We start from the raw sequence: 24,817 nt of genomic DNA on the forward strand, positions 1-24,817 counted from the left end.
AGCGTACAGAAAAGGAATGGTGTGTAGGTAGGATTGCGTCCAATGGTGGACCGTTATGGTACTTTCTGTGTGGGCTTCCCCACCTACGCTTGACGTGTATTTACAGTAAAGTCAAAAGTGAAAGGTGGCCCGAAGCATGATGACATGCTGATAAAAAAGGACTACAAACGTTGCGTACAGAAAAGGAATGCATCGAATGGATTGTTTGTTTGTGCCTTTATTTGATTAGGGGAGAAGCATGATATTGTCATATACAATATAGAGAAATTGTCTATTTTTTAGTCTCTATTAAATAGGCTCTGCAGGTTGGATAATTGAAATTGGCTAGATAGAGGGAATATAATATTGGCACAATTTCCGTGTAAGCCATCACTACGCCGGAATATTGTGCATATGATTTGAGTTAGGCGGCCAACAGAGTATAGTTTCCAACTCGCTCCTCTAGCCGGCTAACTCCTATGGGATGTGTTTTTTCCCGTCTATTCGGCATTTATAATATTCTTTACCAACCTACGGAGTCGCGTAGACACTATCTTAGCGGCTCCTTATGATTCTGCTCGATCATGACCTCGAAGAGACAATATTTTGTGGCGCCTGGTGACTTTTTCGATCAAATAAAGCCGAAGTTACCCTTGTTTCATGAAGTGGCGCATTTCAAGACATGGTTGCATCATTTAGCTCACGTGGAAAACATGACCTCACGCCAGAAGTACGTCTGGAGCCTTTTCTATTGTTCTGTAGGGCACTAACGGATGTATGAATCTGCACGTCCGCCAACTTGTGAAATGCCAGACTTGCGTCGTAGACAATTCTGAATTGTTCAATGGCAAATGAGCCACAATGTGCTGCGTCTGTGTTTCTCAAATGTCATTGGGCCAATCCTTGCTTCCAGGCTCTACAAGTCGGGCTCTTTCATGCTTAAGCCGGTTTCACACGTGCGTATGAGGTCCGTATGGAAGTTTTAGCCTCTACCAGGCTCCACAAGTCGCTGAAAAATTAAAGAAATTGGTCAATCCTTGCTTCCAGGCTCTAAAAGTCGGGCTCTTTGGTGCTTAAGCCGGGCTCACACGTGCGTATGAGGCCCGTATGGAAGTTTTAGCCTCTACCAGGCTTCACAAGACGCTGAAAAATTATAGAAATTACACACAAATAGCCAGATAACATGCCAGCGGAGTTAGCTGGGTCACAAACCATACTCCTTTGACAGCTAATTCCTCCGGCATATTCTGTTAATCTCCAACCAGATCCACGGTGCGTAATGTATAGTATCAAACTTACCGTTGGTGCCCGTTTGACTCCATTAGCCGGCTATACTCCCTGGCCAGCTTTGATACTATCTTATGGCACCGTAGGATCTGCTTGGAGATTAATATTATGTGTCTACATTTCTCCAATTTTTGCTATTTTGCAAAGCGACATGTGGAGCCTGATACAAGCCAAGAATTCCACACGGACGTCAGTCACATGTACTGGGATATATTTGCACGTGTGAATCCTGCTTTATACATGTAATGTGCCTTTTTCTGATGGAAAATCGGATCCATTGCATTGTTTCTTGTAGCCTGATAGGCCATAAGAAGAACAAACATTACATGTGTAACGCTACTTCACCTTTATCCATGGGGTGACCTTTATCCGTTGTATTTAAAAACAGCATATTTAGGAGTACTGTATTCAGTCTGCTGACAGTGGTTTCAAATTTGCAATATTTTCAAAATGTTCTGATTTGAAACCACTGTATCCCGACTTCATATCCCTAAAAGTAAATACGTTTTTTTACAACGAATATAGGTTACCCTCGGATAAAGGTGAACCAGCGTTAAACCCAAGGGAGAGAATCCTACGATGAGGCTATATAAAGCCAAGGTGGACACTAGTACTCTGCATTGTCAAGTTATATACTGTATATTAACGTTTTTATAAAATTTCTCTTATAATTGGGTTGCCATCTTTGGGGTGTCCACCAAAATATTCTATATTGCAAGATTTTGAAGGCAATGTGTTTTTAATCAATTTACCTATGACCACACTTAAGTTGTAAACTCCAATCAAAGTTGCCTGATGTGTGAATCTTCCTATCACTATAGTATCATAGTATCAGTATCATCCTATGACTATGTAAACCCAACAAAGGCATTATCAACAACTTTTTTTAATACTACACTTCATTCATTTATTACGAAACTTTTTATTGACACATGATGCAGGTTGGACATGTACATCAAAACACTAAACCATATCAAGTACTACAAAAGTTGAAATTCTTCCAGTCTCTGTGCTATTCAGCATACACATGTACTCTAGGTTACATTCTACTAACTGCAGTGGATAACATGCATGTCAACTATACCAGTTATGTACACTAACATTACGAAACCTTTGAAGTTTTTCCGTAAATAAAATCATGCTACCCCTTCAGACTTTTTTCTTAACCCACCGGTGAACCGTTCTCAGTTCTGTAAAAAAAAGCAATGATCTAATTCTAAATATCGTACACATAATTCTTCAAAGATTTAGTATGACTATGAGGAACTAACAAGGAAGGATGGTTGAGGATTCAAAATGTTTCAAGTGGATGATTTGTATAAATCTAGCTCGGATGCCGGCCTCCATAGTGACTGCCAGCTCAACCATCATTAGCATGCAAAAAGACTTGGTATGCAGTATGGACTATGAAGGATGGCACCCAGGCTAGTGTTTACTTAGTAAGTCTTCTCCAAAATATGTAGCTCCAACATCCCTTCCACACCAATCCTTCCTGGTTGTTCCGTAATGGTGAAAGTAAATCTTCTTCCAAGCAATTACTAAGTAAAGTGGACACTAGGTATCTCTATAAATGTAAAATACTGCACAGTACCATCATTCCAATCATTGTAACATATGCCAAACGGGCAGGGGTACTTGTCACATTTACAACTCCTTACTTGACTATTTTAGTGGTCCTTGGATTCTGTAATGTTCCCTGCTTTAGTTTTATTTCATGCTGAATGTTAGACGTCAAAATACAATGTGCAATCAAGACAATTTACACTTCACTTAGTGCATGCATTTCTTACTTAATGTTACATGTATAAGAGCTGCTCCCTAAAAATACTGGGCATTGTTATTCTCTTATATACTGTTAGTGGTTACATGGCACCAATCACATGAAACAACAACTCTTGTTGTTGATTTTTATCTGCAACATCAGCATCAACATCTAACAGACTACTAGTTTGACATTGCTTGAAGTGTCCAAGAAATGATACATTAAGAAGTAACAATCATACTTATAACAGGTGTGTTATCAAGGTGCTATTCAGTACTCCCAACTGATTGGCTCTGACAGGGCTTGAAACACTTTTCATTTTCTGCTTCATGTAACTCATTCCACAGAATCTGTATGTATACTCTCAAAGCATATCTGATTGTAAGTTGTTAACATTTGTTTCTTCAATAAAATCTTTTTACAAATTGCTTATGGGTATTTCAAGCCCTGCCACAGCACTTCTGATCACAAAATGAACTACTCGTCTAGTGTTTTTAGCATTTAAGAGTTAATGATCATTTGAAGTAATTACAATGCCAGTACAGCAGAAGAGTCTACACAATGAAGTCTAAGTGTTATGTGAACAATAGCCTGACCTTAACATGTACATTTGTTTGTTTTAATCTTATGGAATGACTTGTTTGAACAAAAATGATGTCCTGGAGTTTTGAAAACATTGTACCATTATGCTTGAAGTAAAACTTATAAGTATGACTTATAAAACAACCATGAGAACTAAGTCCTATAACAGCTAAGTACCTACACTGTTTACATTTACAAAGTTGGATTGAGTGTTGACATCAGCCTGGGCCCTCCATGTAGATCGTACACCCCTTCCCAAGTCTTGTAGAACCTGTGGGATTAAAAAGAAAGGACAAAATGAGTTGCCTGTAGTGTACAGTGCAAGGTATCATCCAGTCAGACTCCAACAAGCACCAGGAGTATTGCAGTACAAGTCCAGCAAACCAACCAACCATCCAGTCAACCCTCCACAATCATAGCATATCATGAAAGGGGTCTTTGATTGGAACAAACCAAGGACTCAGACAAGCACTTCAAATTTGACTTCCACCCTGATCGAGATGTTGCTCTAACCAGAGCATCAGAAGCTGATGAAAAGTGACAGGATCAAATGCTATTACACAAGACTCAATCTCTGAGTACAGCACTCCTGACTGCACAGAAATGGGAATGTGCAGTGCACAATCATAGTCATACAATGAAAATTTACAAAACTGCTTTCTTGCAGACATGGCCTAGGCTATCTCAAGACAATTTCAAGACCCACGCTGCTGCCTCGGGTACCACAGAGAAAAAAAAGAAAGGCAAATGTAGAAATCAGCACCATACAAGATTACACCATATTTTTCCTTTCTCCGTCAAACCTGTATTTCAGACATGATCAGTTCAGTTCACCAGAACTTGGACATGAATTTCTCACAAAAATCCATGGGTGTTCAGGAAACTGTCAACTTCTCCTGGATCCTGACCTCACAAGCACGTCCCCAAAATGGCAAAAGATGTACTGAGAATTCAAATAAAAAATTGCACAGGAATTTATAACATTTTTGACAAGCTAACGAACATGAAGAGAATTCCAGAGAATGAAGAACTGCTAGACTTGTTCTGTAGACCTGAGAGATTCCAAATTCCAAAGAAACAAAAATGAACAGGAAGCCCAGGACATGAGTGTCCGGACTTTTTTTTAGTCCTTTATGCATAATAAAAATCAGCCAATAAAATCTCAGCAACATAATTTCACAAAATGCTCAGCTGCTCTCGACCTGTCTTTTCACATGCTTCGAGTTGGTTTTCTTCCTTTTCACCATGGCTTGAACTCTGCACCTTACTATCAATCAGCAAAGATACCAAGAGCCAGCAAGATTCCATTAAAAAATTGAACGGAAAGAAAAGAACACAATCGTGACAATGGATGAGGAAATATACATCGACTGGATGAGGAAATATACATCGACTGCAAGAAAGCTCCTTTGGTCCAGGTAGTCTCTTTAACTTGTAAAACAATCTATACCCTTCAAGTTCAAGCATGCATATCTATCTGTTGGAACTTATTCTTCAACAAAGGAAGATTGCACTGTTGGCTTTCCTTGTTGGCCACTATGATTGACAAGACTGACAGAACCTCTAACACCATGGAATTTGACGAGAACCCTACCCCTTGTTGTCAATGCCACTGACTACCTGATTTGCAAAGCACATTCAGCTGAAGAACAAAGATGGTTAAGCACATTGAAGAAGCAAGGTGGTCTCTTACCAACGTGGCCATGGGCGGGTACCTGCTTCCAGGGCTAGATGAGGAGGAGACGCAGCTTCTTGACGCCCATCGGCCGGCCATTCAACTCTCGCGTTGCAATCATGGCGTCCTGGGGGGTGGGGAAAGCCACTGACGCATTACCCGTGGGATCCCCACGGTCAGACCTGTGAATGTGGACAGAGTCTTTCAGGACAGGGTAGCCATAGAAGAAGTCCAGGATTTCCTCCATAGTGGCTGTCATGGGGAGGTTTTGGATGCCGACAATGTCGCTCAGGGGTTCGTTGGTGTTGAATGCGGGGGCAGGGGGGCCGCCTACGTTCGGCATGTTCATGTTACCCCCTGGGACTAACCCAGGGCCCTGTTGCACCCCCATTTGGGGCTGGAACGGAGGCATGCCGACATTCCTGCCAAGTGGGGCATTGGAGGGCAGGTCCAGCAAGCTTGGGATCTGAGGGCCTTGTGGCCCCCTGCGAGGGGGATCCTGCATCTGGTCTTGAGGCATCATGCGGTCTTGCTGCCGCCTATCCCTATCCTTATCCGAGGTACGCATGTCGCGTTGTGTAGGCCGTGCCATGCGGTCCCTCATCTCTTCCCGTGAGATGGGTCGAAGAAGGGCCATTCGACCGCCTAGGCGCTTTGCTCGAAGCTTGTAAGCCCTGTCACAGTCCGAAATGCTAACAAACTCAACAAAGACCTCGCCCGAGAACTCTCCCGTCTTGGTATACACCATGTGAATACCCCTCTCAGCAATGGTGCTGCCCGTGAAGAAGTTTTCAATCTCCCGTTTACTCGCTTTGTAAGGAAGGTTCCAAACATGCATGCAGCACTTTGCCCTGGGATCAAGCTCCTTGGTAGTTTTAGCCTCCTTTCCAGGGGACTTTGAACCCTTCTTGGGCTTGGTGTCTGGCTTCTTGGAAGCTTTCTCCTTTTCTTCAGCTTTGGGATCAGATTGCCCGGCTTCATGTTTAGCCTTCTCCTTTTCTGGCCCTGCCTTACTCGATTGATCTTCTGCTGCCTTTGCCCCCTTTGCTGGAGTTTTCTCGTCAGCCTTTGACTCAACCTTCACCTCAGCAGCTGCTTCGGGTGACACTTTTTCTGGCTTTGCTTTCTCTTCGCTCTTGGGAGGATGCGAGACTGAGGGAGTTGGCTCCACTGCTTGTTTCTTTGCCGGCGAGGGCTCGGAGATCGGTTCTGACGAAGCCTGGCGCTTGAGAGGGGAAGGAGTGGGCACTGGCGCAGACACTGTTGCTGAAGCCGCTGCTTTCCTTGCTTCAGCAGCTTTCTTGGCCTCTGCTTCTCTCTTCGTTCTGGCTTCTGCATCAGCAGCCTTCCTGGCCTCTTCTGCCCGTCGAGACTCGGCCCTTCTGTTCTCCTCAGCCCGCTTGTTTTCCTCCATCTTTCTGGCATCATCAGCCTTCCTGACTTCAGCTTCGGCAGCTGCTTTCTTCGCTGCTTCAGCCTTCTTCTTCTCATTCTGCGCCTTTCTGGTCTCACGGAACTTCTGAATATGCTTCTGCATGTCGGTGGATGGTGCACTGGTGACTTCGATGTACCGGCTTCCCATGTATTTCTTATGCATTCTGAGGGCTGCCTTCTGATCACCATAGGACTTGAACTCAACAAACCCACTGCCGATAGCCTTACCATCCTCAAAGTCAATCCAGACCTTTCTGATGCCCAGGCCTTTGAAGAAGTCACGGACATCCTTGTCCTTTGCGGTGTAAGGGAGACCTTTCAGACTTATACACATCGAGTCAGTGCGATCAATGGGGGAACGAGAACGAGGCCGCTGGGTACCTTGCGCCCGGTTTTGCTGGGCTCCTGATCTCGGCATGACGGGAGAACGGGAGTGTTGGGGAGGGGGCTGGGTCTGACGAGGCTGTGGCTGCATCCTCTGCATCATCCCAGTGTTAGTGTTGGCGTAGCTGACGGCCGGGGTCTGGACGGCCTTAGCAAAGTCGTAAGCTATCTGCCACTGGCTCTCTGTGCAAGACATGACCTCAATGTGACGGGCGGCCAGATACTCCTTGTAAGTACGCACAGCGGCCGAACAGTCGCGGACAGACTTGAACTTGACGAAGGCCTTGCCCGTTTTGTTACCAAAAGGGTCCATCTCAATGACAATGCCATCGCTGGCGATCTCCAACCCAGAGAAGAGAGAGTGGATCTCCGACACTGTGACGTTGGTGTTGAGGCCGAACAGCTGAATGCACGTCTGTGCTGCGCTAAACTGAGAGGAGTTATAGCTCGAGGAGGACATGCTGCTGTAGCTGCTCTCCTGTACCGGAGGAGGGGCATAAGACGAGCCGTTCGGGGCCACGTTGCGGGAACCAAAAGCGGGAGACTGTGTCTTCTCCACGTTGCCAGTAGCGACGGGAGCGGGGGAGTCGAAGGTGGTGCTCCGGCTCATGTTGATGCGGTCCTGCATCTCCTTGCGGGAGCTGAGGTACAGGGTGATGGGCGAGCCGTGGATCGTGTTCCCTGTGCGGGCCATCGCCTGGCGGGCGTCCTCGTCCGAGGCAAAGATTATGAAGGCGTCCCCCGCGTCCCCACCCACGATATGCACCCCTCCGTCGGGAATGGTGAGGCCCGAGAAGAAGGATCGAATGTCCATGGCGGAGGCCGACCATGGCAGACCCTGGAGTCGGATTACCACAGCCATGACGATGCAAGACTTGATCTTTCACCTGGGGGGGAAACAGTGAGTAGGCAAAAATAAGCAGGAGGAATCTCAACTATGGTCCCATTTCCGTTGTGGCTGCATATCTAAAACCCACTCCCTGCTGATTTGTAAAATTTGGTGCATGAACGCAACCTCAGCAGGGAAGGGTATGAAGTACTTACCATTCAGCACAGAAAGCAAGCTCTGGTCACCTTCGACTGCTCAACAAACCAAGCTGGCAACCTGCGACTTCAGGAGGCGAAAAGCAATGAAAGAAGAATTACATATATAATTATCTGGCTGCAACTGCTTCCAAAGGCAAGAGGTTGCACGGGTTGTCCTGAAGGATGCACAATGCCCAACACTGGAAACAGGCTCGTTCGTGACAGTACATCTGAAAAGCCAGACATGAAGACATTGGAACTGGAAGAAGAATACCTGGAAAGAATGCAGGGTGGGGCAGTATAGCTATAACATTGATCTATAAGGGAAGGGTACAATTGTATCCAGGCAATGATGCGTATATGTATATAGAAGCATTTTCATACAGTGAAATCTATCATGATATAATATGTATGTAAGGCTTCTAATGGATCTGAACCACCAATACAGGTTTTGTCAAATACAGCAGGCAGTTAAAAATCCATGATGAAAAAGAAGTGATAGGTCCCTGGGCAGCGATTCACACAGGCAAAGTCAGGTACTGCATGTGGTAAAGGAAACTAGACCTCATTGAGCTTGACGAAGAGTTAACAAGAATTTTGAGATGACACAGCATGCATTCATAAGAACAGTACTCACTTTAAAGAATGGTTTTACTAAAATCAATATGCACTTGCTCACTCAGATTCAGAATGCCAAAAGCTAATGTGGATAAAGCAAGGTTTTTCCCAAAGCCATCTTAGCACTGATGTCATTTGTATTTTTCCGCTCATTCTAATCAGGTCATATGATCAAGTCTATGTGAGTGTGACAGACTTGTCTCAAAGCCAAGTATCCAAGCAAATAGGAGCAGAGATTAACACATGACTGATATGTGTATTACTATTACCTAGGCTATCATGGTCAAAAGTAAACTCCATCAAGTGCGGAAATGATCTGAAGTCTGGTATGAAGCTTAAGTAAAGCAGTCCCTTCATCCATTGATTCAACTCTTCAACAATTTTCCTTACCGGTAATAATAATGATGGTAAGTTTGCTGATGACCGTTGCTTACATATCACTCACTGACTGGGGTCCCTCCTATTGTCGCATTGAGCTGTTCCCTTAGTTGAGCTCAGTAAGAACACGAATGATTCAAGAATTGTGTAGGCAATCAAGCTGTTCGACTTTTCACACAGACCATGATTCGAATATTTCCCACCAATTAACATGTCACAGACCTCGGTCCTAGCCAGACATAAATGAATTATCTATCTTCTTGAACTTGAAGTCAAGCAGGAACAAAAATACTCGTAGATTGAAGTCCAAGCAACATTTTCATGAAAAGCCTCACATAGTCCTTAATGCATATACCTGCTTTGGTAGTTCAGATCCAGACTTATAATCGCAGCTATACAAAACTACAATGATATGTAATGTAGGAACTCCTTCGCAGGAAGTGGAACTTGAAGCATCTCCAGGACTTTCAGCACATCCAGCAGACCCAGGAACTGTTGGACTCAAAGCTTTACTCTTTCGATTGCATGACAGGAAGCAAATAATTTAGGTTAACATAGGTGTCTTATCATTGCAAGAAAACTCCACAGCAATCACTGGATAAGAAGCAGTCTGGAGCTGGTCTTGCACAGAAGTCTCTCACCAGGCACAGCTCTCAGCTCAGGAACAGGAACTATCCGCTAATACAACAGGCAAATGTGCTAATATCCTTGACAACATCTGACACATAAATCATCAAGTACAGAAGTCTACGCAGTTCCAGAGTTCCACAAAGCGTGTATTCTCTGTATGCAATTTGGTCCTCCATAACATTTACCAAATGTACCTGAAAGGGTAACATCAACAAGCATTATATATGTGTATACAATTCCAATCTTAACAAACATGTACTACTACTAGTCACAAAGACATTCTGTTCACAAATTTACTAATCAGAAGCATTTTTAAGGCAAAACGATGCATGTAACATAAGGAACATGTGCCTCACCCTAAGAAGACAGGAGTGATCATTAAATAAAGATGCTTCAATGCCTGTCACCCCAAAACATCATCCATTGCCATAGCAACATGGATGATGTGTTGTCATAAATGATGTCAATCTATCCATATTTTCCACCATTGGACAAACCTAAGCTTTAACTATCAGCAGCTTAAGATCATGCAAGTTTTAAAAACTTCAAAGGACACCTACAGCTTCTTTTTATAATGAGAGGCAATTTGATTCAAACAAACAAAATGCAACCCACACCGTGACTTGCAAAATATGAATGGAAACCGTTGCTTTGAAAGTTGGTTGATAGAATTGAAAAGTCTTTTGATTTGAGTTGCATTCATAAGATATCACAATGTACTGAGGCTACATATTCTAGGTTCATGTATTATTTATCCCCATACAGAGCAGACATTGCTGTCTGTTAAAAAGCAAGCTGGCTGTACGTAAAGCCATCTTTACAAAATGTGGGTATTACATAGGATGGATGATAACTTAAGTTATGGTACCATCACCGTTGTGTATTCCTTCATTAGTAATTTATCATGTCTGAGCCCACAGATCAAGAAAGTAGCATCCCAGACAACTGAAAGCAGCCATTGGTGAGACTAAAAAGGGGGCATAACTTTGCTTTTGTTAGGTGGAAGCAACAGAGGTTTGAATCATTTTCCAATGAACGAAGCTAGACAGGTCGAAATGGTGGCAGTACCTCATGTTTTGATTGCTATACCAGAAATTACAAGCACATACTGTAAATGCAGAAATGTTCGCGGTGGATTAATGTTCGCGGTTTTTGCGGTGACCACTTCACCGCGAATTTAAAACCACCGCGAACATTTTTCTATAATGATATTAGATTGCAGTCTATGGTGTTATCGCGAACTTAAATCCACCGCGAAAAGTCCTTTTTCCCGCTACCGCGAAATTAAATCCCCGCGAACTTAAAAACATTTACAGTATACACGTACAATGTTGGATAACTAACGTTCCACATAGGAACCATACGACTTCATTCATACGGGCCATTACACTGGATTGGATTTGGAGAGAGGTAAGGTTCAAGCATGGGGATTGGAACCAGGGTAGGGTTTGAGCAATTCGAATGGGGAACTAGGGAGGGTTTTGAAGATTGGAACTGATGATGATGATGTTCGTCCATCAGGAGTCGATGTAGACCTTGACTGATTGGAACTAGGGTAGGGACAAAACCTGATTTTGCACCTCTTCAACCCCTTCCAGACTCCGCACTTATTTTTTGGGACCAGCCAATTGTCATCACCAAGAGTGATCAGGACGTATACAGTGCTGGAATGCAAAGTGGCCCAGGACTGCATAACACTTTTTTTGGGTGGTAAGGCACAGGGTCGAAGTACATTGTACAGCATGGACTGGACTGATGTACATAAGTGTGAACCTGGCAAGTTAAAAAAAAAACAGCAAAATAGAAATTTGAACAAATTGCAACCATCATCCTTGTAGACATGGCTGAATCTGATGATGCTGTGAACAAAACCTGAAGAGAACATCTCACTATACTCTACACAAACTTGAGAAACACAATGAAGGTCTACACAGGGAGTCCCCATGACACTTGTGAAATCAGAAGATCCCCCTACGGATTACAACAAAATGGAGGAATTACCTAAAATTTGGTCACCTCACTTTGAATTGTGCATGCAAACAAGTTGGACATAGCAGGAGCGGGGTGGGGGAGAATCAAAATAGACTGCACAAAAACGAGCATGCTGACCCTTACATTAGTCCACAATATTTGTGTAACTGCAAGTTCATTTGGGCCTGTATAGCTGTGATTGTGAATCACAGATCCTTTCTGAGTTTCTCTTTACTAGTAGTAGTAGTTTACCTGAAATTTGGTTAGCCTGGATACCAGCCTGATTCCAGGGCCTGGTTGCACAAGCATTTACTCATCGCCTCTAGGATCAACAATGAACATGAATAAATAAATGCCCCAAAGAAAATTTCCACAAGTACAACACGCAGCAACCCTATGAGTCTGCTTATGGTCTTAGTACTCTTACTACCCTGGCTCTGGAAATAGTCTGGCATGATCCAGGCTAATCTTTGGTCTGTATCTGAATGTAAAAATCTGGCATTATATTTATGGGGGACATCTGGCAAGCCCTAGTTATAGCTGCAGGGGAGTGGGGGCAAAATAGGCCAACACTTCTTCAAACACTTCATTCCAACCAAATGACCCCTGCCTGCGTACAGTACACACCGCTTGGGGCGAGGTGTCAAAAGCGATCTTTCAAGATAATAAGAAAAAAGAAGAGAAGATATGCCCTTCTCTATCTATCAAATGAACTATGTGTACGTTCGAAAGCATCCCCTTCCAATGGTGAATAAGGATTTCTGGTCAAACAATTACAAGCGGAGATTTATGAAGCATACACATCAAAACTATGCCCAAAGTTACGCTGGAATACACATGATTTGCCGGAGGAACAAAGGATGCCTTTCTTGCAAATCGCCCATCGTAAGCCCACAGAAAACTACGATTTAGAGCCAAATGCAAAGGCATCCGACCAACTCATCCCTCACTTTCGGTCACAAAGACCTTCCTCTATGTGAAGAAGACAATATACTGGTTCTATAGCGGCATAGAACCACGCAATCCGTAAGAAAACTCACCTAACACGAATACCGTCTGTCAGCCAGACGTCAAGATGGCGTCCAGATTGCACGCTACATACTGAGGGGTACCTACCGTATTCATAGGTTATGCCCGTTTCTATATTCATCAGCATATGATTACAAGTTCAGACATTCAAATACTAGTGGCATTAAAGTTATCAAAGTATTTTGAAATCTATAATTTAATCTTTTCAAAGTTTTTTTAGTGGAGTTAAATGAAGAATATTTCTCAAAATGATCAAGCTTTTGACAGGCACTAGTTTTTGCTGATAAAGTCACCTCAAGCAAATTTTACAATGTTAGCTAGTCTATTCAATAGACAGGGTAGTAAGATTTTGATGTACACTTTGAAAGAATTAAAATATGGCATTAGACCATTAAATTTTATCAGTTAGATTTAAATTATTTACATATAACATACAAAATATTGATTTATTGTATTTTTATGGCTTAGATGCTTTAACATATAAAATCCTAAAAGTATTAACCCCTAGTTTGTAGTGGGAACGTACCATGTGCAACATTCCGAAATGACCAAAATGGCGCCGAGAACAAAAATATTATCGTTGCTTCTCTTGCTGAATTTCTACGTCGCCGCAGCCCAGTTTTTCATCAACTACGCGGCAACCGATTCCTGCCAGAGGCCCACGGAGTACTATAATTTCGCTAACCTCCGCTGTGACACTTGTACGGGCGCCGACTCCCAGACAAGTACCGGCGGTAAGTGCGAAACAACACCACTGTTTGCTCTGTTTTGTTACTGGTTGATCACCTAGGATATATGATGATATGATGGGATTTTGGTTTAGCAAGGTTCTTTGGGTTGTATGAAGAAATTACGAAAAAGGCCAAAATATTCTACATAAAGAATGTGGGCTGTAAACAGAAGAAGAAGAAGAAATTTGCTGATTTTCGGGCATCACCAAATTTTCTTTCTCTGTGAAAATAATATTTCGCTGTGGCTATTGACACACTCAGTGTGCCAATAGCCAAACAGGCTATTGACACACCGAGATGCCAGTCAGCCAATCAGAGCTTGTAACATGCCTTTCCGGCAATATTTTACACAAGCAATAGTTGATTAGACATTGTTCGGAAGATTAGACATTGGAATCTTTGAATCTTGGAATGAACGGACTTATTCAAGTTATGCCCTACATTTGGATACCTGTTAATACAGCCTTCATCGTGCATGTTCGGCGTAGCGTAGTGGACAGAGCGTTGACCTGGGAATTCATGATGACAGCTTCGACCAGGTTCGAGTCCGCGCCGGAGTTTTTTAATTTTTTTTTTTTCAATTTTTCTTGTCCCTTTTTAAACATCCATTTGATATGAGAATATTTTATATATAAACAACTTTTAAAGTTTCTGTTAACATCATAAACCAAAAATAACACTGACCACAAAACATGTCATAATTTTCGGCCGTGTGGTTCCGGCGCTATCGGCAGCGACTCGGAAGAATATTTCTTTCACATTAAAAATAATGGAGGTAAAACAACTACTATAACTTCGCTTCCTTAGTGATATAAGTTTTGAGGCCGCAAATTCTCCAATACGGCAGGAATTCGTCGGTAAACACAGCTGAAAACGTGTTCCTAACCGATCCAACATGGCTGCCATGATCACATGCGGTGACAGTAAAACTAGCACCCTATATGATAGCAGATTCCGATGTTTAAAATTGTGCCGTAAACACGTGAAAAAGATCGTATTTTGGGTTGATAATGGACACAGGATGCCATTTGCATTTTTCAGAGTGTTGATTGTCAAATATAATCGTAAGATTTCCTCATTTTAGTGGTTTCTAGCACTGGGTGTGTCAATAGCCTAAACAGGCTATCGCCACACTGAGTGTGCCAATAGCCTAAACAGGCTATCGACACACTCAGTGTGTCAATAGCATGTTTAGGCTATTGACACACTGGGTGTGTCAATAGCCTCGCTCATAATATTTTGTTGGGACCATTACAATAGCAAGGAGGTTTTATCAACGAATAAAGTTAACTAGGATATATGGTGATATGATGGGATTTTCAAGGTTCTTTGAAAGTTACTAGCTAAATTGATAAAGTAAACTATCCAAGTTTATGATGAATGTATACATTGATCAAGGATGTTATATCCTCCTATCGATACATAGCTATTATATACCTTACGCGGTTTCATCTATGAGTAAGACCTCTAAATCTACTCTACTATAAATGCTATGGATTGTCTTGGATTATTGGGTTATCTTTGTTTGAACTCTGCACTCAAAGTGTGTATTCTGTCATGTCATGACAGATATTCTTTAGAATTAGATATTTCTTGAAAACAATTGAACACAATAATTGTTCAATTTGTTGCAGGTTTTTCCTGTGCTTGCCAGTCTGGGTTTGAGTTGACTGCAGACATCGGCAGCTCCCAGGTCACCTGTGCAGCATGTGCTGCTCCTACTCCTGTGAGTATTCTTTCTGCAAGAAAGATAATGGAGTAGTGTCTTCCTTGCCTTTCTGTTGAACTCGAAGGGTGATACCTGAGTGGAAGCTTATTGGAGTGTTGATGGCCCTGCCAGGTAGACCTGATTGCATACATATGTAACATTACTTACGTACATCACCTTCATTTCAACTGGATGGCCATGTCGACCTCGATTATCTGCTTTTGCCAGAGGTCCAGTGATAGTAGATCTGTGTGTCTGTATTGAGCAATTTGTGTAATATACCACCCTTAAACCATTTGTTATTGTTGCTGCAGGTGACGTCGGCGGATGGCTGGGCATGTGTGTCGTGTGGCACAGGGACATCGCTGGACCCGGTTACTGGCAGGTGTACCCCCTGTCCTGCTGGGCAGATTGCAGGTACAGTACTTCACTTCTCTACATCATCATTATCATCATCATCATGGGCAGATTGCCCGGACCAGCTCCACCCTCTCCTCCCAGACATCTCTGTCCCCAATAGTGTTCTATAGATCCTCCATCTGCAACCCCATGTCCCGATCAAGTTGGTCTGTATACTACTAGTAGTAAGTTAGTCGGGGTCGCCCAGCATGTGTATACCCATGTGTTGGTTCCCATAGTATGAGTTCGCTCTGCTACAAAACTCATTAAACTGGTATGATAAAAGTTTAAGTACAGAAGTGCAGCTGGTCTGCAATGATGTTATGTGTTATAATTTATATGTCATGTAGTTACGATTTAAAAGAAACAGTTGAGGTGTCAACTAGTATTACTGTAAGCCCTCTCACATAGGTCAGGACGCATGTGCGGCGACAGGAATTCTAGGTAATATGTCAAAGGTTAAGAAGAAAAGAAAACAGTCCTTGTCTTGACCATTCCTCCGATTTGCATAACAATGTCCAGATGGGTTTTTTTTTTTTTTTTTTTATTTTTTTATTTGGTTTATTTGGTCCATTAACAGTGTACAGAATAGCAGAGCTCAAAAAATGGGCTCTGAATTGCTCTTGTACTCACATGATACTGAACGAGGACATTTAAAATCGTTTACAGTTATCAAACGTATTAAAATATATACATATTGGATTGACCGTTAAAATCGACAGATAAGCTAAAAAAACAATACAGTTCATGAGTTCAGCAGTCGGACGATGTGCGGGATGGTACTGTTCTTATACCGCTCCGTTCTGGCATTGATAGTGTTCAGTTTGCTGTGTGACCTGGTACGTCGTCCGCTGGTCTCACCTCGGGTTGGTGGGAGCCACTGTCTGAATGTTCTTGATTGCAACAAGGTGTAGCCGAATTTCATAGTGAGCTGTTCACGTCGTTGCTGGAGAGTGGGTAGTCCTAGTAGGTCGCATGCTACCGAGTACCTTGGATAGCATCTACCGAGGATTATCCGACAGGCACGGCGTTGGATGCTCTCTATCTGGGCTGTTTGAGTTGATGTAAGCCCAGGACTCCAGACGGGGCAGGCATACTCGCACAGAGGACGCACATAGGTTATGTACACAGTCACCAGGTCAGGTACAGGGAGTTTGAACCTTTTGAGGTGGCGTAGGAGGAAGAGTCGTCTGCTACTCTGACTGATGATGTGGTTCACGTGGCCGTTCCATTTCAGATCGGACTGAACTATTACCCCTAACAGTTTGGCAGAGGTGACTTGCTGAAGGGGGTGACCATTAATGTACAACGTTGGGAGGGGAGGTGGAACTTTTGTGAACCATACATGCATAACCATGCACTTCTTGGGGTGCAGCTTCATGTGGCTGTCAGACGTCCACTGTTCTAGGGCATTGAGGTCTTGCTGCAGGAGTGATGGTTCATGCACGAGTCTGCTTTCGATCATTGAAAGATCGTCAACGAACTTCCAGTTTTCCGATCGTGTACCTTTGGCGGCGCTGTTAATCATGGCTATGAAAATGATGGGTGCTAGAACAGTGCCCTGAGGCAAACCGCAGGTAAGTATTTCCCATACTGAATGAGAGCCCTGGTACATGACACGTTGTCGTCTCTCAGTGAGGAAATTACATATCCAAGGGATCAGTGACGGTCTGCAGCCTAACTCCAGCAGCCTTGTTATCGCGGTCGTGTGTTGAACACGATCGAATGCCTTCGAGAAGTCGGTAAGAACGATGCTGCTAAGTGTTCCTCTCCGGTCCGAGGTAGAACTGAGATGGTGTAGAATGTCCACCAGACAATGTGTAGTTGACTTACCAGGCAGTTTTGTTTTCTTTTATGGGGGACATTACCTTTGACATATTACCTAGAATTCCTGTCGCCGCATATGCATTCTGATCTCTATGAGAGAGCTTATAAATTATAGAAGTAAATACTTGTATGGTTGAAATCTCCTGATATTTGCAGTTGAGCGCACAACAAACGGGACCCAGACCAGCCAGCATGACTGTGTGGCTTGTGAGGGGGATACTGTGCCAAATGCTGCAGGAGACAGGTACTAGACTAGAGTATATATGCCACCTGTAGTACAGGTAATAAAGGTTTGATGTTAGTTTTTACTGGCGAAAATTGTACATTTTGTATCTTTGAAAAGGTTAAAGGTACAACTAGAAATTGCACATGTAAGCATTGTTGTAGTAAAAAAAAGACTGAAAGTATTTATGATGTCTTTCAAAATAGTGAGGTGTTACCATGACAATGTTAGAATATGTGATGTAAACCATGTATAAAGATCGTTTCTTTTACAATAACTGTTTTCGATCTCTGATCTACATTGTAGATGTGTCCGCTGCCATCAAAGCTTTATTGATGTCAGTGGAAGCTGTACCTGTCCTGATCCTAACCAAGTGGTAAGGAAAGTTTTTATTGTGATGGTTTAACTTAATTTAGTTTGCATTCATGTAATAAGTACTCTAGTAAGGTTGGTAAATCTTAATCCAAAGCACTAAAGAATGAAGGCTGCTTTGGGATTTTCCTGATCCAATAAAGTAGAAGTCCTTTTTATGAAAATTGGTTCCTAAATAATATGCATTATGTCATACCTGTGACGCGAAAACGTTCGATACGGGTGTTTCGGACTGGCTGATAACTTTCCGTACGGCCCAGGGTCATCACACAGGCTCCATTCGAATAAATCGAACTGTTTCGAGTGGGCCGAGTACGGTGCCATCGAAAGTTCGAATACCTGATTCGGACGTTGGAACATTACTGTTGCAACGCTGTTTTTTCGAGGGCACCAAATTTGTTCAACTTCTGGCGCATTTCGCATCAAAACAGTGGTTTTCTCAGGTGGGTATGACATAAATAAAATACAACACGGTGTATTCCGCATCACCCTCGGTCTCAGCCCTCCCGCGGGTCGGATCACCCTCCGGCCTTCGGCCGTCGGGCGATCCGACCCGTGGTCGGGCTGATACCTTGGGCGATACGGAATACACCGTGTTGTATTCTATATATACAGTCAAACCTGCCCGAGCGACCACCTCTTCTCAGCGACCACCTGGCCATTTCGACCGCTTTTTCTCGGTCCCGATTTATTTTCCCATTGACGTAAGCATTAAGCGACCTTTTCTCAACGACCACCTGTCCAACGCGACCGCGACCGGCCCAAATTGGGACCCATAACGACCGCATCAGTTTCAAAATTGAGGTTTTCATCGATTTTTTATGATAACTAGCGCGATTTTGTGCCGAAATTGGCCAGTTTGCGTCGGATTTTGGGGTTAAATTTACAGTTTACAGTGTGCGTGTTGTATTTGACATTAAAGACCTTTGCTTCTTTGCGTGCGTGCAGTGTGATTACTATTTGCCATTAAACACAACGGAAACCATTTATACTTTGCATCGGGCATGTTTTGAGTCAATACTCTTCTCAGCGACCACCTGTCCAAATCGACCGCTTTTTCCTTGTCCCCCGGGTGGTCGTCTTGGGCAGGTTTGACTGTAATTGCATGTAAGACATACTTTCAAGAGCTATGATTGTTTTCAGACAAAAGGTTATGGGTAGATCAGTCGGTCTTTTCCGCATTTTTTTAATAGCAAACTGTGCTTCAAAAAAGATGTCAATGACTACTGATGTAATCAAAATGGTTATATGCAATGGGTAGCAATCGACAAACAATTTTCTTTGGAGAAAATTGTTCCAACAATTTGTTTCCCCCTTTTCAGCATGGTGGAATCTGCTTTACAGATGCACAGATTGGTGTGAGTCAGAACCTGGACTTCACTTGGGTGAGTATCGGTTGCCAAACGTATCTTTTTCTGTACATTTATGGTTCAAAATATGGAGATTCAAATGAAGCATTGATAGCATGAAACATGCTGCCTGTGTTGCTCTTTTTGCATGCTTTATTGACTAGTACATGTAGTAGACTACTGTAAATACAGAAATGTTAGTGGTAGTTTTATGTTTGTGGTTTTTGCAGTGGCCACTTCACCGTGAACTTTTTTTCATTATAGTATGTGACTACAGTCTGTGGCGCTACCGCAGACTTACAACCACCTTGAACACTCCATTTTCCCACTAGCAGGAAAGTCAATCCCCACGAACTTAAATTCATTTACATTATTCTAAATTTGATAGAATTCAACTGCATAGAATTCAATTACACATACAGTAGACAATATACAAGTGATATGCATGACAGAAGAGCAGTATCTAAAACTGTTTTGTTCTGCATTTCTACAGGACAGTGACACCAAACTATCCTACTACATTGAGGAATACCTTTTGGCAGCTTCTCTGGGCTGTACGGTAAGGACATTTGTATTTTGAATTTTTAGTTCATTTTCTAACTTTTTTGGACCATTACGTAACCTTGAGACACATTTTTGGCCTAAGCCCTTTTTAGGACTTCTTGGCCTAAAAACCTGGCCACAATACGTTGAAAATCGCAAATTAGCACTACCCTCCAACAAAATATGCCCATGTCCATGGAAGGCTGTGAAGGACACTAGTCACAGTGCTTCAATGCAGACATTTGAAACACTTATTGAACTTAGTTTAACTGTAGTATCCAACACAAAAGTTGGATATTACACTTCAGGTCTCGAAATTCATTTTTGGGATTAGGTGCACTGGTGCACCCAGCTTAAACAATTGGGTGCACCAAAAAATTTTTGGGTGCACCATTTAAATCTAAGTAGAATGTCAAAAAAATAATAACAAAACTTAGTTACAAGCTATCAAATTCTTAAACAAGTACCATGACACACATTTTTATCATCTTTCTAACACTTAGATGTCAAGAATATACTAGTATACTTTCTAGTTCAAAAATGACTTCTACCATGAACTTTCAAGCTAATATTTAAACCACTTGTTTTATGAACATTAAAGTATACTGGTATGTCCCACTTTTCCCAGCCTGCCACTGGCGCCACGGACGCCCAGCGTAACCTGACGGCCTGTCAGTTGCTAGGCAACCTGTGCGTGCTCCGCCTCTACAACCGGCAGAACGATGGAACCAACCAGGAGGACGGGTGTACCCTGCTGCAGGCCCTGAGTGATGACAACAATGACAATGTTGGCACTGTACAGGACTGGTAAGCATTGAGTGATGACAACAATGACAATGTTGGAACTGTACAAGACTGGTAAACACACTCACTCTCTTCTATTCCTAATGCTGTATCGATTAGTAGTCATTTGTCTTTTGCTATTTTGTTTGTATTGCATAATAGGTTAATCACTTTAAGGCATATATTATATAGAACACCTGTTTTGAACAATAATGACAACGTTGGCACTGTACAAGACTGGTAAACACACTGCTAGTGCTATTTCTCATGCTGTTTTAAGTACACCCTAGTCATTTTTTTTTGTATCTTGTTATATTGTGATCATTTTCATCTGAGTTGAGTGAGGAGACTTGTATTAAGTCATTCCCATGGGCCCAACATGGAGGGTTGCTTGGGATTCAAACCCAGGGCCTTTAGAGTCTGAGTCAACCAAGCTAACCACAGGGGGACAACGTGTTTGTAATTCTTGAACTTTGGCACACATTAACAACTGAGTTACAAAAGTTAAAAGCATGTTTTTCTCGCATTCCAAACAGCAGGGTACTGTTTTCATCTGTTTCAGAACATGGATGGGCTGTCTGGCAATTGAAATTGGCAACAAACACTTGGTTAAACCTTTGCTATGGTTTAGATATCGTCCTTTGTTGACCAGTCTTGCCTTTATTTATGACCTATAGGAAAGTTGCCATGCCATGGCTGTATTATAACCACCTGCTGAACGACGTGTCAGAGATACTGTCTGACACGGAAATCACCACCAAGTTCACCTTCACTGCTGCATCACAGGTACCATTTTGTCTATCTATCCATCTATATACAACATTTTATAGCAAATGTTATATAATATAGATGCTAAGAATGCATGATAAACTCTGGCTGATAAGACCTAAAGTTTTTGTCCCCAGGTATAGTGAAGTTCATGGATAAGATCATATTTGTAGAGAAAGAAAGGAACCTTGGCACCAATAGGAACATTGATCCTACATGTGTTTTGTTCCATGTATTATGCAAATCTTTATATGTGTTGCTTTCAATTGGTTTCAAATGATCGTTTTTCATTTAAATATAACAAGTTTGTGACATAAGGCTTAAAGGAATTCCCAGCTGTATATTTTGTAAGATCTTATCAAGCATAAATGATATCTTTATGGAAAGCTGTTGCACACATGCATGTGAACCCAATATGGAAGGCCCCTTTAACTGTTGACTTGACCTGTTTTTATCTTTTGATATGAAGCAATGTACAAATGTATCATTTACATGTGAGCCATGACAGTGATCTGCATTGTGTTGTCTGCCACATGTATTAACAAAGTTTTTCCCCTTTCTCTCTGCCCATTCGGCTTACAGCTGGCCAAAATACTGGGAGGACAATTCGTACTGTATCTCCTTCTCCTTCTCTTTTTCAGTAGTTTGTAGCTGTTGTTGTTGTTGACTTAGAAACTCACTTGTCTTGAATCATGCCACTTGTTCAAAGGCTACATTACTTTTGTCCTTGGCATCCACACATATAAAGTACGCAACTGGTAAAGCAAATCGAATACTGGCGGTCATTCGCCGCAATTTACAGCACTGCCCACCACGGGTCAAATCAACATGCTATAAGGCGTTGGTGCGCCCGCACTTGGAGTACAGCGCAGCAGTGTGGGACCCCTATACTATCAGTGGGGCCCAGGCACTAGAAAGAGTGCAGCGTAGAGCGGCAAGAGTGACCGTTAACGATTATCGCAGAACCAGTAGTGTATCTGATATGCTCACAAGCCTACAATGGCCACTCCTCGCTGACAGAAGGAGAAACGCACGTCTAATCACTTTCTATAAAATTGTGAATGGCATCATAAACATATCCCCAACCCAGTATCTTAAACCTGCCCAACGCAGAACCAGAGGAAGTCACATGTTTAAATATCAGTTAACCACAGCTAAAAGAGACTGTTTTAAGTTTTCTTTTTTCCCTCGGACGGTTGTCGAGTGGAACAGACTGCCGGGGCACACTGCCCAGGCCCCGTCAGTCGAGGCCTTTAAGGCCGGTTTGGCTGCCTTGCCCTAGTCCGCAAGCCACCCCCCCCCCCTCAGCGACACCCCAGCAGGGGTTTTTAGAGGGTACACAAGACGAAGGCTCCTTCACATACCCTTTTCTTGTTCAACCGTAGACTACCAAAACTGCAAACATTCACTCTATCAAAATCATATTTTTACATCTGGCTTCACAAAAATGTGAAAATCATCCATTTGGGAAAATTTTCAGTTTGGTTCATTCAACATTCTTGCTTGTGTTTCACTTAGAAGACTCTTTTTTTTTCCTCAAAAGGATGAAAAATAATTAAGTGGCTTCAGCAATGGACCATAGAAGTCATTATCTAGAATGATTTTCTTCATGACAATGAAAAAAAAGTTTGACACAAAGCACTGCACTTCTGCACAGCTGAAAGTCACTTAGAATTGTAGAAAAGACATGTAAAAACCTTACAATATGCATGTCACTGTTTCCATAGTTCATAATTTTGTTGTTTTACAGTTGTATGCAAAGTCTTTGTGTGTGCTCTTCACCTTGCTGTTTCACCTCACTGTTCTTGTTTGTTCAAATACTTTTTTTTTTACATTTGCTTACTAGAGGATAGGTAGATTCTAGAAGGAAAACTTTTCCTCAGAAATCTTATCATTTTCTAAAATTCCCCTTATTCAGTCCTTAGTGGGACAGGTCCCTTTCTCTAATGTGGACATGGACGAGTCAAATTCTTATTTTGACATGTTCAACAAGCTTTAACTGCATGGTTTCATGTGGCCTCTGGTCTGCATGTGTTTGTTATAACTTGTTCAATGGTTTAACTTGTTTCTCAAGCATGGGCCATGTAATACTGTGTTGATGTCAGGCTTTTAGCCAGGCATGCGTCAACGCGTCATCTGGACGCCCTTTTCTTAGAATAACAAGAAATTTGATGCCCCTGGACGCCCTATTCTGGGGAGAAAATCCTCTGACAAGCATGAAATTCTGATTGACCAGGGATGCAACCAGGTCATCTGTGGTCACAGTCTTGTACTGTGATATCTGTAACAGTACATTGTGTATTTTTGCCTCTTGGGATACCTTAGAATGCACTTTTTAAACCTAAAATCATGAAAAACTCTGCACCATGGAAGGTCGATGCCCCGAGACCCCTCCTACAATAGTCACTTACCGCGACTCACCAGTAAGTTTGGACGCCCTATTATAAAATCCTAGCTAAAAGCCTGGTTGATGTACATGTATCTTATGACGTTATATGTAGGACCACAGGAAGAATAGCTAACAGAATTGTCAAGCTAATTGTGGATCTATATAAAGTCAATACTAATGTATAGAATTTGGTCCATCCAGAATTCTGGGTATGCTTGACACTTGTTATCATGACTAGTAAATCTCGTTCATGAAATGTTCAGAAAATGATCTCGGAATGTTGGATTTCCTAACAGTGATTTCTTGTTGTCTTCCCAGTCGTCCAAGCTGGACCTTGTAGTGGCAGCCTACAGTCTGAACGGGGATTTCTTAGGAATCCAGGATGTCACGGGCGGCCTGTTACAGGTGGGACAGTGGTTATAGGGTGTTAAAATGCGTACAATCATGTTTACATGACTTAACAAGAACCATGCTGGTCACTAGTTTCTTATCAGAACTATACTGGTTATAGGGAGAATAGTTTCTGCACGTGTCTGCACACGGTTTAACCGACCGTTGTACTCAGTTTTCTATCATCCAAATCTTTCTGTAACTGGTGATAGGCTGAAATTTTGACAGTTTGCTGATGATTTTAGTTTTATAATTTATTTTTATCATGATTTTAGTCACTACAAGTAGTTCTTTTTCTTGCTTCACAGTTGTGTAAGGATAGCAATACCAGACTAGACGCTGCTTACGTCTTTGGAACAACCTACTCACAAAGGGTAAGTCCCTTCGGATTCAAAATCATTTTCTTTTGCTGGTCTTTTCCATCATTTACAAACTGCATCAACAAGGTGAGCCCACTGGACAGAGCCGCATGGAAGTGTGGTGTGAATATAGCCTATTGCTGCCTACACCTTTTTTTTTTGGCCAAACTTTTTTTTTATTCGCTCGCTCGCATCAGTTTTGGAGTTCCCGGAGGATGTCA

The 24,817-nt window shown here is 42.4% G+C and overlaps 2 protein-coding genes across 2 annotated transcripts; one reads left to right on the plus strand and one right to left on the minus strand.

The window, feature by feature from the left end:
- Positions 1-2,493: 2,493 nt before the first annotated feature.
- LOC118417623 (RNA-binding protein 12-like) lies at positions 2,494-7,990 on the minus strand. Its single transcript, XM_035823234.1, has 2 exons — positions 5,304-7,990; positions 2,494-3,881 (listed from the first exon to the last, which is right to left on the minus strand). Exon 1 carries the CDS (start codon positions 7,963-7,965, stop codon positions 5,338-5,340), a length of 2,628 nt encoding a protein of 875 aa, XP_035679127.1. The 5' UTR covers positions 7,966-7,990; the 3' UTR covers positions 2,494-3,881; positions 5,304-5,337.
- A 5,318-nt stretch (positions 7,991-13,308) lies between these two features.
- On the plus strand, positions 13,309-24,270 carry LOC118417422 (meckelin-like). The gene is made up of 10 exons (XM_035822982.1): positions 13,309-13,489; positions 15,121-15,212; positions 15,509-15,611; positions 17,577-17,664; positions 17,950-18,019; positions 19,338-19,400; positions 19,858-19,923; positions 20,536-20,714; positions 21,368-21,476; positions 24,166-24,270. Exons 1-10 carry the CDS (start codon positions 13,309-13,311, stop codon positions 24,268-24,270), a joined length of 1,056 nt encoding a protein of 351 aa, XP_035678875.1.
- The last annotated feature ends 547 nt before the right edge of the window (positions 24,271-24,817 follow it).

The sequence above is a fragment of the Branchiostoma floridae genome, chromosome 6 (assembly GCF_000003815.2).
Source record: "Branchiostoma floridae strain S238N-H82 chromosome 6, Bfl_VNyyK, whole genome shotgun sequence".
Taxonomy (NCBI): Eukaryota; Metazoa; Chordata; class Leptocardii; order Amphioxiformes; family Branchiostomatidae; genus Branchiostoma; species Branchiostoma floridae.

Excerpts from the sequence above, each read along its gene's own strand:
- LOC118417422 (XM_035822982.1), top strand. The coding sequence starts at position 13,309 with ATGGCGCCGAGAACAAAAATATTATCGTTGCTTCTCTTGCTGAATTTC. Across the intron at positions 13,490-15,120 it reads CTCCCAGACAAGTACCGGCG|GTTTTTCCTGTGCTTGCCAG; the intron begins GTAAGTGCGAAA and ends AATTTGTTGCAG. Across the intron at positions 19,924-20,535 it reads CAGCTTCTCTGGGCTGTACG|CCTGCCACTGGCGCCACGGA; the intron begins GTAAGGACATTT and ends CACTTTTCCCAG.
- LOC118417623 (XM_035823234.1), bottom strand. The coding sequence starts at position 7,965 with ATGGCTGTGGTAATCCGACTCCAGGGTCTGCCATGGTCGGCCTCCGCC.